This window comes from Halyomorpha halys, unplaced genomic scaffold, assembly GCF_000696795.3.
Source record: "Halyomorpha halys isolate HHAL.00 unplaced genomic scaffold, Hhal_1.1 Scaffold2299.1, whole genome shotgun sequence".
Taxonomy (NCBI): Eukaryota; Metazoa; Arthropoda; class Insecta; order Hemiptera; family Pentatomidae; genus Halyomorpha; species Halyomorpha halys.
In genome coordinates this window covers 35,728-49,710 of record NW_027116642.1, presented here as the reverse complement: position 1 = coordinate 49,710, position 13,983 = coordinate 35,728, and the positions used below count along the sequence as shown (strand labels likewise).

General features: G+C 42.6%; 1 protein-coding gene across 1 annotated transcript in view; it reads right to left on the bottom strand.

The window, feature by feature from the left end:
* ODA-Dnal1 (Outer dynein arm dynein axonemal light chain 1) overlaps positions 1-13,983 on the bottom strand; it is a 37,091-nt gene that overhangs the window by 14,055 nt on the left and 9,053 nt on the right. The window contains exon 2 of the mRNA XM_067053352.1: positions 11,090-11,238. Coding sequence (XP_066909453.1) covers positions 11,090-11,238 — 149 coding nt within the window. The remainder of the gene's footprint in view (positions 1-11,089; positions 11,239-13,983) is intronic.

Sequence of the window (13,983 nt, the reverse complement as noted above, 5' to 3'; positions counted from 1 at the left end):
AACAATTATATTTTAGTTAATATTTTTTATGTTTATGATATGGTTGTCATGGTGTTGCTTTCTTACATAGTTATTAAGAGTTTCTTATGTATTTTGATAAGGTATGACATGATATAAGTCTTCCAATATCATGCTATGGTATCGTTTTATAATTATTATTACTTTAATTCGTTAAATTTTCGATATCGATATTTTAGGTCCGATATAATATCGACATCGATATTGCTTTCCGATATCGATATCGATGCCGATATCGATATTTTTCTTTCGATATCCCATCCCTACGGTGAAATAGTAAACTGTAAATACCGACGAACTTCACCGTATAGTTGGGAAAAACGTATCGGAGATTGTAGCTCCTATGGTGGCAGAGGCTATAGGAGACGCCATGGGAGCTGTGTACGATCAAAGGAAAAAAGAGTGGGTCTCCCCCACACTCAAAAGGGTGTCAGGTCTAACTGGTGACCTGGAGGGCAAAGTGGACCAGGATACCCAAATAATGTTACAGCACACAGCCGCAAGACGAGCCCAGGAGAAGAAGGAGAAAGCTGTCACCCCTCGGGTAATAGAAGGGAAAACCCCGGATGCTGAGGGAACATCAGGGGTGCCATCCCAGCTAAAATATCCACGAAGGACGAATCGTGCAGGTGGTGTCTTGGAACAGGGCAAAAAGTCAAGGAGTGCCCAGAAAAGAGTAAGGGTGCAGAAACTGTAAGTTATTTTGTATGTTACAAAACTGTAAGTTACAAAACTGTAAGGCCAAAGGCAGTGTAGGGAGAGATCTCCTACATTGTGCGGGCAGCAGGGAGTGTCCAGTACATCTGGAGATGATCAAGCAGGCGAAGAAGACCTGGTTTGCGTAAGCTGCAAATCCTGCAGGGAAATATGGGCCAGAGACGAGTGGGCGCGGACGAATTGAGAACTCTCGCCCAAAGTGTTGACATCTTGACGATTCAGGAGCCATGCTGTCGAAAGAATGTGGTCACAGGTTTTGGAACTACGGCGAGGGTGGTCGGTCTAGGCAGTGGCGAGATGAGGCCCAGAGCAGCGATTGTTGTCGTTAACCCTGCCCTCGACGTAATGGAACTGAAGCAATTCACCACAGCAGATCAGGCGGCATGCTATGTCAGGTGGAGCAGAGTTGCCTTCGCTCTGGTTTCAGCATATATGCCGCCACGAGAGGTGAATGTAAATATCAATCTAGAGGATAATATAGCTGCTGTGGAGGCTGTCGCACTAAGTATAAGAGCGCGATAGTCTGTTCCTACACCAGTTCGTGAAGCACGGCCTGGGGTTCAGTTCGTACAGACGCTAGAGGAAGGTTGGTAGAAGAATGCGTTGCGAGGTGTCAGCTGGTAGTTATGAACGAGCCTTCTTGTCCCACATTTGTTGGAGCGCGGGGCCAGAGTTGGATAGATGTGACACTTGCCACGGCTCCCATAGCAGAGCGTATTGCAGACTGGACCCTACGGTCAGACACGAGCTACGACCACCGGGTTATAGCCTTCAGTGTGGTGGAGGAGGAAGGTGGTGCCCCAGAAGTAGAAAAGGGCTTTGTGACCCGATCGGCGAACTGGAGAGCGTTTTCTAATGAATAGGAGGGAATACTCGCTGACAGAGAATGGGAGGAGATGACCCCGATTGATGAGGAGACCGAGATTGATCACAGAGTGGCAATGCTTACGGGCGCCATCACTGAAGCGGCGAATATTACCCTCTATCGTCGAAGGGCGAGAGTACGTCCGGTCCCATGGTGGAGACCGGCTCTAACAAAGTTAAAAAAAGAATAGTACAGAGCCAGGCGTAGGTACCAGGAGTGCAGAAACGACGAGAGGAGGACTGCACTCCGAGAAGAATCTAAGCATAGGTATAGGGTATACCGAAACGGAGTGCGTTGCCAGAAGAAGAAATCCTGGGACGAATTTATCGTAGAGGAATCAGAAAAGAATCCCTGGGGTATCCCGTACAGGGTGGCACTGGGAAGGGTTAAGCCGTTATAAGTGATGGCGGCTATTAGACTGAAAGATGCCCAGGAAACCACCTTGGAGGAGGCTGCCAAGATGTATATAGACTATACATACCCTAGGGATGATCCGTCCCAGGATACTGCAGATGATGGAATGGTTAGACGCACCACGTTATACCCACCAGGTACTGACCTATGTCTGGCATGGGATATGTGGGACCTTCGTCTTGCCGTGGACAGACAAAGGATAGGAAAGGCTCCAGGACTAGATAGCATAGATGCTGCAAGCCTCAAGAACAGTGCCCCTTATATCGAGGAAGAGCTATTGGATATATTCAATGAGTGTCTGGATAAGGGGTACTTTCCAAACAAGTGAAGGATCGCAGACTTGAGATTGCTCTACAAGGGAGGTGGTACAACTACATACTCAACGCCTCCTTGCCCTGGATGGTGTTCGAGCTCCCGGTATTGATGAGACATCTCACTCCTCCCACGCTGATGATAGGCAGGCCACTTAGGATCCCTTTGATGCTGTGGTTCAATAATATGAAGCCTACTCTCAGATGTCCACCTCCACACCTGTTTGGTATCTTTCCGTGCATCCTCCCGTCTGTTATGCACTTCCTCCAACTCAGACTCTGATGCTTCGGAAGTACCTGGTGACCCCGTAATTGATCCTACCGATCTTAGCACCCTGGTCCTCCTTACTCTTTGGGCATTCATCTCCATGGGCTCACCGAGGTTGGCTTCTCTCCTCTTGTATATATATGGGCATTGTTTCGCGATATGCCCTTCATTACCGCATTCAAAGCACCTGGTGCGTGGGCACTGCGCCACCAGGTGTCCGATCTTGCCGCAACCGTGACATTTTTGGTCCTCTCTTCTTCCGTTGCTTCTGTGTTTTGCCTGGTTCCTTGTCCTGTATCTTCCGCTATCTCTATTTTCCCGCCTTCTCCAAGGATTATGATTATTCCCTGCCGATTGTACTCCACTCGCGTCCACCCCGACTCTTCCACTTTCATTCGGGATTCCTCCTCTCAAGAACTTGAGTCCATCAATTCTCGAGCACACTCAACAAAGCAGCGCTCCCTTGGCAGGCCCTCCTGCATGAACATGTCTTCTTCTGGGGCCTATCGTCCGCCTCTGAACGCTTCAACCTGGCTTTGTTTGACTACGGCCCAGGGTGTATCCTCATCTGCCTGGATCTGATAAAGGACGTTGCGTTTCACCCTACAGACGACCGCTGCCCTCAATGCGGGTCCTCGCTATCCAGTAGGTTTTCATTTGTCTTCGCTATAATTCGGGCTATTAATCTATCTCCTCCTTTAAGGAAATGATTCAATTCCCTCGTCTCCCCAGTGAACCGTTTCAGGTCGGATGCAGCATTCCTCAGGTCTTGAGCCGTTGCCGTGCGGACCTTGACTCATTCTAGGGTGCTTACGTGAGCTCATGCCAATGAGATTTCCGGTAGGTGGGCCAGCTCCGGCAGAGGTGGCAGGTTAACTGCCTCTGGAGGTGGTGGGTTGTTTTCGACTGGAGGTGGTTGGTTTCCCATCTTGAAGTCATGGAGGTTGAGTACACCCACTCTTACTATGCTATTATTAACCATAGTGAAAAAGACCGATCAAAATAATAAGAAAAGAAAATTTTAACTTAAAAAAACAAAAAATTATATACATACTTTCTTAATGCACTCCTGTCCCTTACAACTATGAAATAAAATAAAATAGTAGAAAAAGAAAATGTATTCACTGATCAAACGCACTCCTGTTCTATGCACATACAAAACAAACAAAAAAAAAAAAAATAAAATAGCCGACATAAAAAATACAATGTTTGCTTGTACGCGGATATAAGGATACTCCAGCGTTCTACGGTGTTCCCCGTGTGGGTTTTAATTGTTCAATGTGGACATTTCTTCTCTTTCTGGGTTCGTTTACACTCTCTATTGTAACCACATTGTGTTCTCTAATGACAATAACCCGGAATAGACCCTCGTATCGCTGTAGCTCCTTACTCCGATTTGTCCCCATCCGGCGGTAGACAAATGTCCCGATTTTAATCTCCCTCCAACGTCTCTAAGATTTAAATTATGGCGAGCTACCCGTTTATTTTTCTCGCACTATCCTCTCCCTGACTTTCCGCCATACTTTGGTTAGTGCCATGCCATTATTTACGACCTCCTCACCACCACCAGCTGTGGCCCTATCATCCCGTCGTCGCCCCCTAAGAATTTTGAAGGGGGAAATCCCATTACCACGTGTATTGAATGATTATAGGCCGCCACAGCTTTTGTCATCGTTTCGTCGGGTTCTAACCCCTTATCTAACTGATAGACCCGTAAAGACCCTTAAATGAGTGCTGTGCAGTCTCTGTATTTCTCCTCTTCCCTTGGGGTGACCTGGCGTGTTTAGGTGTCATTCCACGTCGATTGTCTATCTTTTAATCTTCTCCCAGATGACTGCATTGCCCACATAAATATGGTAAGTCCTCCCGGCCTTAGATGCATCTTTTAGTGCTCGACAGATGAGATCATCCTTGGGTTCCGGGTGAGACCATATGATGTTTATCGTACTCCGTCCGTAACTATAGTCTACTTTCATCAGTCTGGACGTTCTCGTCATCCGGATGATCTGCCTCGGCATGTCGTTGATTATTTGATCGACTTCGTACATTCCCCCCAGTTAAACTATTGTATTCAAATGACGGGCCTTCTTCGTCTTGCCCCTGGCCATCCCGAGTTTCCTCTTCACTTGGCGTCCACTCTCTCAGGAACTGCCATATCTCCGGAAGGCTCCCCCCGATCTTCCTCGATGACATTTACCATAAGCGCTCGAGATAGCCAATCAGCCACTGAGTTCTCTTTCCCCGGTTTGTCAACTATTGGATCTTGTACTGATTAAGAAGCTCTTTCCAACGGGTAATCCCTGCAGAAGACTCTTTTAATTTACCTACCCATTGGAAGGGCAGTGGTTGATCTATACCCTGAATTTCCCCCCGAATATGTAGGGCTGAAGTGATCTATGGCCCAAACTATCCCCAGCAATTCCCTCTCCAGCGCGCTATATCTCGTTTCGGCACCCGTAAGGTGTCTGCTTGCATAAGCAACTGGGCGCTCTGCTCCTTCCTCCTCCTGGAATAACACCGCACCCAGTGCGTAATCACTGGCATCTGTCGTAATGGCGAATTGACGTTTGAAGTTGGGAAAGGCCAGCACAGGTTCCTTCTGCAGTCGTTCCATACGCTTGCGGATATTATTCTCCATGGCAGGAGTCACGATCATTCGGCTTCCTTTCTTTAAAAGGTTATTCATGGGTACCAAATATTCTGCCATTTCTGGCACAAATCTCCGATAATAATTCAGGGCACATAGCAACTACCGAATTCCCTTAACGTCCCTCGGCTACCATCTTTTGTATCGCCTCAACCTTCTGTGGATCAGATTTAATTCTACGTCACGAGATAACAAGTTCAAAAAGATTAATTTGCTTCCGGCCTAGCACCTACTTTTCCTGGAATAATGTCAACCCAAATTGTTTAATTCTCCGAAAGACGTTCTCCAGATGCCATATATGCTCCTCTTCCAACTAGCTAAACACGAGAAGATCGTCCATGTAGACCTGACACATGGATTCATTCGTTCATCAAGCGTTGGAAAGTGATTGGGGCGTTTTTCATCCCGAACGGCATACGGGTAAAGTCATAACCGACCCCCCTCAAACGTGAAGGCCGTTTTGTGTTGGTCACTGGGGTGCATTGGGGATTTGGTTATATCCAGCTTTAAGGTCAAGGGTGCTGAATATGCTCCTCCTAATCTGTCTAGAATGTCCTCTAGTCTCGGGATCGGATATTTTTCATCTACTGTGTTATCGTTGAGCTTTCTTTAGTCTATTACGACCCGATATTTTTCGAAAGTTTCTCCTGGTAGACTCTTCTTCTTCACAGCCCACATAGGGCTATTGTATGGCGAGGTACTAACCACTATTATGCCTTGTGCCTTTAAACTCTCTAATTCTTCCCGAATGTGTTTTCGGAGTGCCTGTGGATATCTCCTTTCATTCACATACGTAACCATGTCTCGCTTTAAGGGGATTTCTTGGACTGTCTTACCCGTCTTTCCCAACCTATTTCCATGCTTGAGGAATATATCCGAGTATTCCCCTACCTCCGAGTTACCTCCTCTTATTACTCGTCTTGCTTTTTTTTTTTTTACGCATACGGGGTGCGGGAGCAGTGGGGTAGTGCGCGCTGTGATTGTGCATGCCACTGCTCCCAATGATCTTCATCCGTTCGGTAGGCCCTTCTGGTGCGCATCTGTCTGGGTGCCTCCTGCAGTTACCAGGCTGGTCCAGCCCCCCTGGTCTCAGTCTGGGTCACCTTCATCTTCTTTTGGTGGCTCGCCGATGTTGGGCGGTAAAGTCCTTCCCATTGTGAAATGTGTTGGGCCCACCACCTCTTTCCATCCGTAAATGAACTCCCTACTCGTCTTGTTAACCACCCCTACTCGTCGTTCCTCCCCCCACAAGTCGTTGACAACTGATTTTTTTCAGTCCTAGCCGAATATCCCATCTGTTCCCCGCATTCCTTATTCGCGTCCCTACCTTCGCCAATAAGTCGCATTCGATAATAATCTGATACTCGCGTGGCATATTCCCCACTACATGCATTATCTATTTACCTCCGCCAACCCCCAATTCGCCCAGGTCTATAATGACTTCCCCTTCCCTGGAGCTCCCTGTATCAACTAAGCACCTTACTCCTCTCATTTCGATGATAGGCAGGCTGCTGCTCTCACTTCCCACGTTGCAACTCACCATCGTGCGACTGCCGCTCTGTAGACATTCTCCTCAGATCTCATCAGTGGATCTTCTCCTCCAGTTTACTCTTCTCCATTCTTACTCGATGTGCTCGGCTGCCTTGTTTCTCCGTCCTCCACATCTGTGCCTGATCTCTCTGATACTTCTGAGACGTCACTGCTTGACTCGTCTGGTCTATGTGGCCCTCTTCTTCGCCTCACTTTCTGCACATTAACCTCCATGGGCACCCCTAGACCCATCGCTTTCCTCCGGTACTTATAGGGGCATCGTCTCGCTATTTGGCCCTCATTCCCACATTCAAAGCATCTGGTACGAGGACACTGGGCCTCCAGATGACTTTTTTTTCCGCACCCATGGCACTTCCGACATCCTCCCTGGTCCCTTTTCCTCCATGGCACTGGATTGTTTCTCGGGTGTATATACATTACTCCAGCCCTCTTCTTCAACCTCTATCCTGGTGTCATATTCAGGGGCACTTGCGTCCATCAAATTCTGGGCACATTCTATGAATGTGTGCTCACGTGACAGTCCTTCTCGCTTGTTGGTTTCTTTTTCCAGCTGCACCTTCAGTATCAAGTCCAGGAAGTTCGTCTTTCACTGCACCACCTCTGTGCTCTGTGTCTCTGTGACTGAAATAAAATGGACAAGTAACGATGCCGCATATTGTCCATTCGACTAGCCTCTTTTCCAACGAAAAATGTCCTCCTCCGGAGTCCATCTTCCGCCTCCGTAAGGCTTTTTCAATCGTTCCTAGACCACTGGCCAAGGCATCTCTTCGTCAGCTTGTATATATTAAGGATGATCCGTTTAATTATGCAAATTAACGTGGCCTTCAACGAAATGGCATCATTCATATCTAACAAGTCCTCAGATACTTTGGCTTCCATTCTTCCTATGATGCGATCGCCGCCTTTGAGGAAGTTATTCATGTTATGAATGAAGTTATGAGTTCACCAATCTCCACCAAATCTGCCAATCCTTCATCAATTCTAACCATGCAGATCGTTAGGTAACTCCTCGTCCCAGCCCAATCGAGCTTTCCAAACTTTCTGAATGAGTACCTTCGCTGTGAAGATGACGGGAGCCAGCAAACCCAAGGGATAGAAGAACCTGGCCACCGCCGAAAGCATAACGCGCTTGGTGATTTTATGTACTAGAGGTGGAGAAGCAACGTTCGAAACGGAATCAGTTGTGGAGCTCCAGAAGTCTTAGAATTTTAACGCAGTCGTGCTCGGGATACTGGAAGGGAACCCCTCTACTTTCTCCCTATCGTATGGCAACACCTCCGCCACGTTGGACGCTTACTCAGACTAAATCCTCCCTCTGCGAACAAAGCACCTAATTGCGAGCTTAGGTCGAGGGCTTCCGCAGGAGTTTCGAGAGCAGGAGCCCCAATTACGATGTCATCCACGAACATTTCGAAGGGTACACGTTGCGAAGCGAGGGGAAAATTAGAGTCTTCATCCTCAACCAGCTGTTCAATGACGCGGATAGCCTGGTAGGCAGTAGACCTTACTCCGTGGATTACTGTGTTAAGTTCAAATTGCTGGATAGCTTCTGAGGTATCACTGCGCCACAGTATATACCGGTATTTCCGGTGATCACCATACATGATGATCTGCATGTACATCTTCACAATGTTGGCGCAAACAGTGACTGCGCATAGACGGAACCGAATCAAAATCATGCCGAGATCTCTCTGCAGCTTGGGGCCGGAGTGCAGTAAATCATTCAAGCTATGCCGGGCTGAACGACAGGTGGCGTCAAATTTTTCAGATTTAAAGGGCAGCCTGACCACATATCTTCCTTCAACGTGCGTCTGAATAAAGTTGTTCGCACTAAACGTCATCTGGATGTGACCGGTCAATAGTTGTGGGTTCCTCAAGATTTCAGAATGATTTTATATGGTCTTCGATGCTACTTTTGGTAAGTGAGAATAAAGAGCAAGACGCGGTTGGAGTTAAATATGAACAACGCCGGAAACGACTAAGCCGAAGACTGTTGGCGTGAAGTAAAGTCCTTCAAACTATAGGGTAAGGAGCTCCAACGAAAATACGTGGGTACAAGTCTCCACCGACTGACAGATCGACCTGACCTAATTCCCCAAAACGCTAATCGGCTAAATGGTGGTGCATAATGCGGCTGACGACAGGAGAAAGAAGGTCTAGACTTGGTAATGACGACGTGATGCGATCGACTACCACAGGAGAGCCAGTGCATGAACATATGGTACATGAAGTGGAGCCTTTGAGATGAGACTTCAGGACGGCTGACTCGTTAAGACTGGTGATGTAATGATCGGAACTGAAGATATTTCCTCCAATCATAATTGGAGAATAATGAATCTTAATTCAACTCAGTGAAAATATATATTATTGCAAGAAATTTCCTTCCTACATATTCAAATTAAATTGTAATTACACATGCATTGATTAATCAAACATCATCAACATTGCTGAAATGACCTTTTCCCTGGTAAGAACAATAAATTAGGTTTATACTATACAATACTATTTCAGTAAGCTGTGATTTGAAATTTATTGATTATGAGTTTAGTATTTTATAAATAATTAGGTCTTGCATGGACCTTATGAGTGAACACTAATTTGAAACTGAACTTTTATTAATCTGGCTCGGTACAGGGCCATTATGTATTAAGCACGCCTTCAACTAAAGGCCAGACGCACATTAATTCACTTTTGATTAGCTGGTGGGATGTAGTGGACTGTAAATAATGAAAATAAAACATGGTTAACTTAAAAGGAAAATCTATTGTATAAGTAACAGGTAGTAGGGGGTGGCCGAAATAAAACATTTGTTGTTAGATGTGTTAATAAATTTGGAATAACTGGGCTATGGAAAACTGTAGATTTAATGATGTGGTTGATGATGATGGATGCTAATTACTGATATGTTGACTTACTATTCCATTCTTCGGCCATTCTTCTCTCACTCCTTGATTTCTCTATAATTCCCTCATTTCTTCTCAGTTCTCTCTCTCCTCCTCTGCTCCGTGGGGGGAGGGGGCACTTCAGAGTCTCTCTACTCACTCATTTGCACTAAAGATTCTAGTGAAGAAAAAAAAGAGAATTTCTGTAGGCAAAAAACAAGATGGCTCTCTGCTTTTCTTTCAAAATTGTAACTGGAAAGCTTTAATCGCCATCTCATAATTTTGCCTGCATTCTTATTGTGGATCCGTGACCAAAAGGAAACTTTTACCCATAAAATAGTGTCTCCACTTCTTTAAAGCTTCCACAATAGAACAGGTTTCTTTTTCTATGGATGAGTGTTGTTTTTGAGATTTTTGATAAAGAGCGAATACATTTTGAATATCCTATTTTAGTCCTTTAAAAACATCAACAGCTTCATTATTGAATGGAAATCCTCTTCGTATACGAATCTGGATTTTACCTGTAAATTTTGGAATAAAGAGAGCATGGTGTGTAAACATGCCAAGAGTTCTGCGGTGCACATGCCAAATGTTCAAGGCGGTCAGGATCTAGTTGAATTGATCTGTGACTAATCACAAAACCTAAAAAGTGAATAGTTGTTTTAGAAAAGGAGCACTTTTCCAGGTATAGGTGACTATAAGCTCACTTTTGTTTAAATTTACGAACAATAACAAAGATATTTTGTTTAAATTCCAAAATAATTCCAAAAAAAATTAATAAACCCATCAGCGTAGACAATAAATATGTTAATAGAGAAAAGTAAACTACCCCGAAAGTACTGCCTTACGTGATGATAAAAATGAAATAAATTTGGCATTCATTTTTTTAAGAACAAATATTTTGTTAAACATAATTTGAAATCGTGAGGCTTTTAGAAAAAGAGTTCACTATGTTTACAAATTAAATGATGAATGAATTTAAGAAATTCAATATAATGAAATTAACGGAGAGATCATACAATGAAGAAGGAAATAAGAACATACGATATTGAAAAGAGATATTAAAGACCTACTTATAAATGCGGATTTACCTATTAGATCTACTAGGTACAGTGTCAGGGAATTCACCTTAAATAAAAATTGCATATATATCATAGAAAATGTTTATGATGAGTTAAGTAAGGTCTTATGAAGTCATTAGTGGTTTTGTTATAAGATAAAATTAACATTGGTATCATTAAGACTATTTTTTTGAGGAAATATACCTGACCAACTGGCCCTACCCCATGTCAGAAATGACCAGGTAGTGGTAAAAAAAAGTGGGTAAAAAAAAGTGGGTAAAAAAAAAAAGGCTGGAGCAGGTATCCAGAATAAACAATAAATGTTATTATTTAAGTTAAGTAAGAAAAACATTACTCGCAGGTGACCAGCTGTGATAAATTGCTGTCCATTTTTTCAATTGGTGGCCACTGAAATTGTAATCCAATTTCTTTTGATTCACTTACGTATTTTTCATTTTTTTCCTCCCATCTTTTTAAAGCGTCTTTGATGCTTGTAGGTTTGGCCTGTTAACAGTCAGTAAGATATCAATTATAAATAAATGATAAAATGAATTATACTTGTTCATAATTGAAATTAATCAATAATAAATTATTTAATCAAATCTTCTCTCGATATTCTGGGATGTGCTCTTTTTATTCCCTCATCGCTCCCCTACACCGCTCACTCAAATCTAGGTGTTTCTTTTTCATTATATTTTTAAACATGCAGAATAATCAAAATAAAATAAGCAGGAGGAACTAAAAAACAAAACAAAAAAAAATAAAATGCAAGCAGCTGCTCAGTCCAATAGACTAGTCGAATTAATTTTTTCCCCTTTTTGACTCATAGGGCTGACAATATCCAGCCAAATTCTAATACATATGGTGTAGAATTGACAGTGAGTCTAGAATAACGGTGTCCGCTATGCTCTGAAATTGGTTCCTCTCAATATCCATTCATATCAATATCCTTTCCAAAAGATTACTTGTAAGATGGATGACTCCAGTAACTTTTCTTTTTGGTAAGAAATACGTTATGTATAAATGTTCTCTTCCTCTGCCGTTATCTTGACACTCTGATCCTGATTATTTGTTTCGAATCTTATTGTGGGTTTTACTAAAAATACTTCCTTTTTAGTCGCACTAAACGCTAGAATGTCTGCAAACCCTGCAGCTCTGTATCTACGCAATTCACATCTTGGAAACATGTTTATTCTTTCTTCTCCAGCAGTACGGTCATTTTCTTATTTTTGTGCCGGCGGGTAACAAGGAGCGTGTTATTAAGACATTTTCCCAATAAATGAGCTGGGGTTTCCGACTTTTGGCCATTTGTGGCAGAGGTGTTCAACATCTCCGTTCGCCTGGCCACGGTTCCAGGAACTCCACCGAGGGGAGTGTGATTTACTCTTGATTTGATTGCGTTTGTCTTTCCCGAGCCAGTGAGAACTTTTCTGTCATGAATGAATTCATTGCCTAAGGCCAAAAAAACCTGTTTGAATTAAATTGAAGAATGCCTATTCCCTTCCATTTGCATTGGCTCCAATCGTCAAATGACTTCTCTACTATCTGACTTTCTTTACGGGTAACGATGTTTTTGTACTACTTTCATTAATGCCTAGGAAATCTACACACTTTCGAATTTCGTCCCCAAAATCAAAAATACCCAAAAAAGAAACTCGCCTATTTTAGTTTTTTGTTAAGGTAAAAATATTGGCATACAATAGAGGCATAACGAGAAAATAGTATCTGTTATAAAGAAAAAATTGAACATTTTAAAAAGATGTCTCGTTTATTAAAATAGATTTTTTTAAATAAAAATATTTAGATTTCTAGAGTAATTCTTTGTTTGATGTTTAATAAGGATTTTTTATTTTAACTATAATTGAAATATAAAAGGGGACCGCGGTAGCAGCGTGGCAACGCGCCAGTGTACCAACCCACAGGCTGTCAGATCGAATCCTGGTCCCACCCGGGCTTTTTTCAAGCACAAAAATAATGCTAAATTCACTCACAACCTCCCCCCGGGCATTTGTGTGGACCGTTACCCAATGGGTGGCGCTCACAAAAAAAATAGGCATGGGAGTGACGAACCCACTCTACGAAAAAAACACGTCAAAAAACGCGAGGAATCCATGGTCTGTTGCCCATAAAATAATAATAATTGAAATATATATCAAGCTGATGTATTGTGACCATGAAAAAATTTCAATCAAAGTACCATAAATACACGTTTTAGGTCACTTGTCCATAAAACAATGTTCCGCAAAATGATCTGTGCGTGCCTACACAGCCAAACCTAAAAATGATGAATTATATGAAACCAAAATTACGGATTTAAAATAGATATAAACCTGACATGTTACAACCTTGGAGATGCTACAAGTAGATCTTTTGTTTTTTATATTGCAAAATTTTATTTATTGAAAACAATTTACAATCTGCCACAAATTTGGGAGATGGATAATAGTGCTAATTAATAATTATACACTTACATTAAAAAAAAATAAGTAAATAAAAATAAAAGAACAAATATAAATATAAACATAAATAAAATATCTATATGTATATAAAAAGAAAAATGAATATAATCAAACTAAGTAAAATAAATTATATACAGTATTTACAATCTCGACCTAAGATTCCCTGAGCCCACTCTATCCCCCACGCATGAGGGGTAAAGTAAAGATTTTCGAGATCCCAGCGTAGCCCTCTTACCGCGTCACTGGTAATGAGCATGTGGAGGCTGAGTAAGTGCGCTAAAGCCGCAATAACTCTACATGAGTGGAGCATGTGGCCATTACCTCAACTCCAACTGTCAGTTTTATTTTACAAAAGGTCTCTTGGACACTGCTGTTTTAACCTTCGAGGTGGATTGTAAGGATAGGTGGAACTAGATAAGGATTGAATCAAAGTATTAGGATGATTATCAAGGTTTATATGGAATTTTGAGGATTTGGTTGGTATAAGGTCAAGGATAAAAGGGATATGAAGGTCATTGTGTAGTGTTCTGTTGGAAACATAATAGAGTGCTGTTTAATTTAGGTATTCCCCGGAGTAAAAATTGGGGGATATTACCCAATTAATTATTATATGCTGGTAAGCTGGTTTAAATAAAGAAATACTTGGAATTTGTTGGTAATGATGTAGTGAACTGTATTTATAATAAATTGATATAATATGCTTTAAAATAAAATACCTCTATTCTGGATGGTTTGAACAAAATAGTTACAATGTGGTTAGTTGGTTAGTGATGACTCAAGCCATACTCAT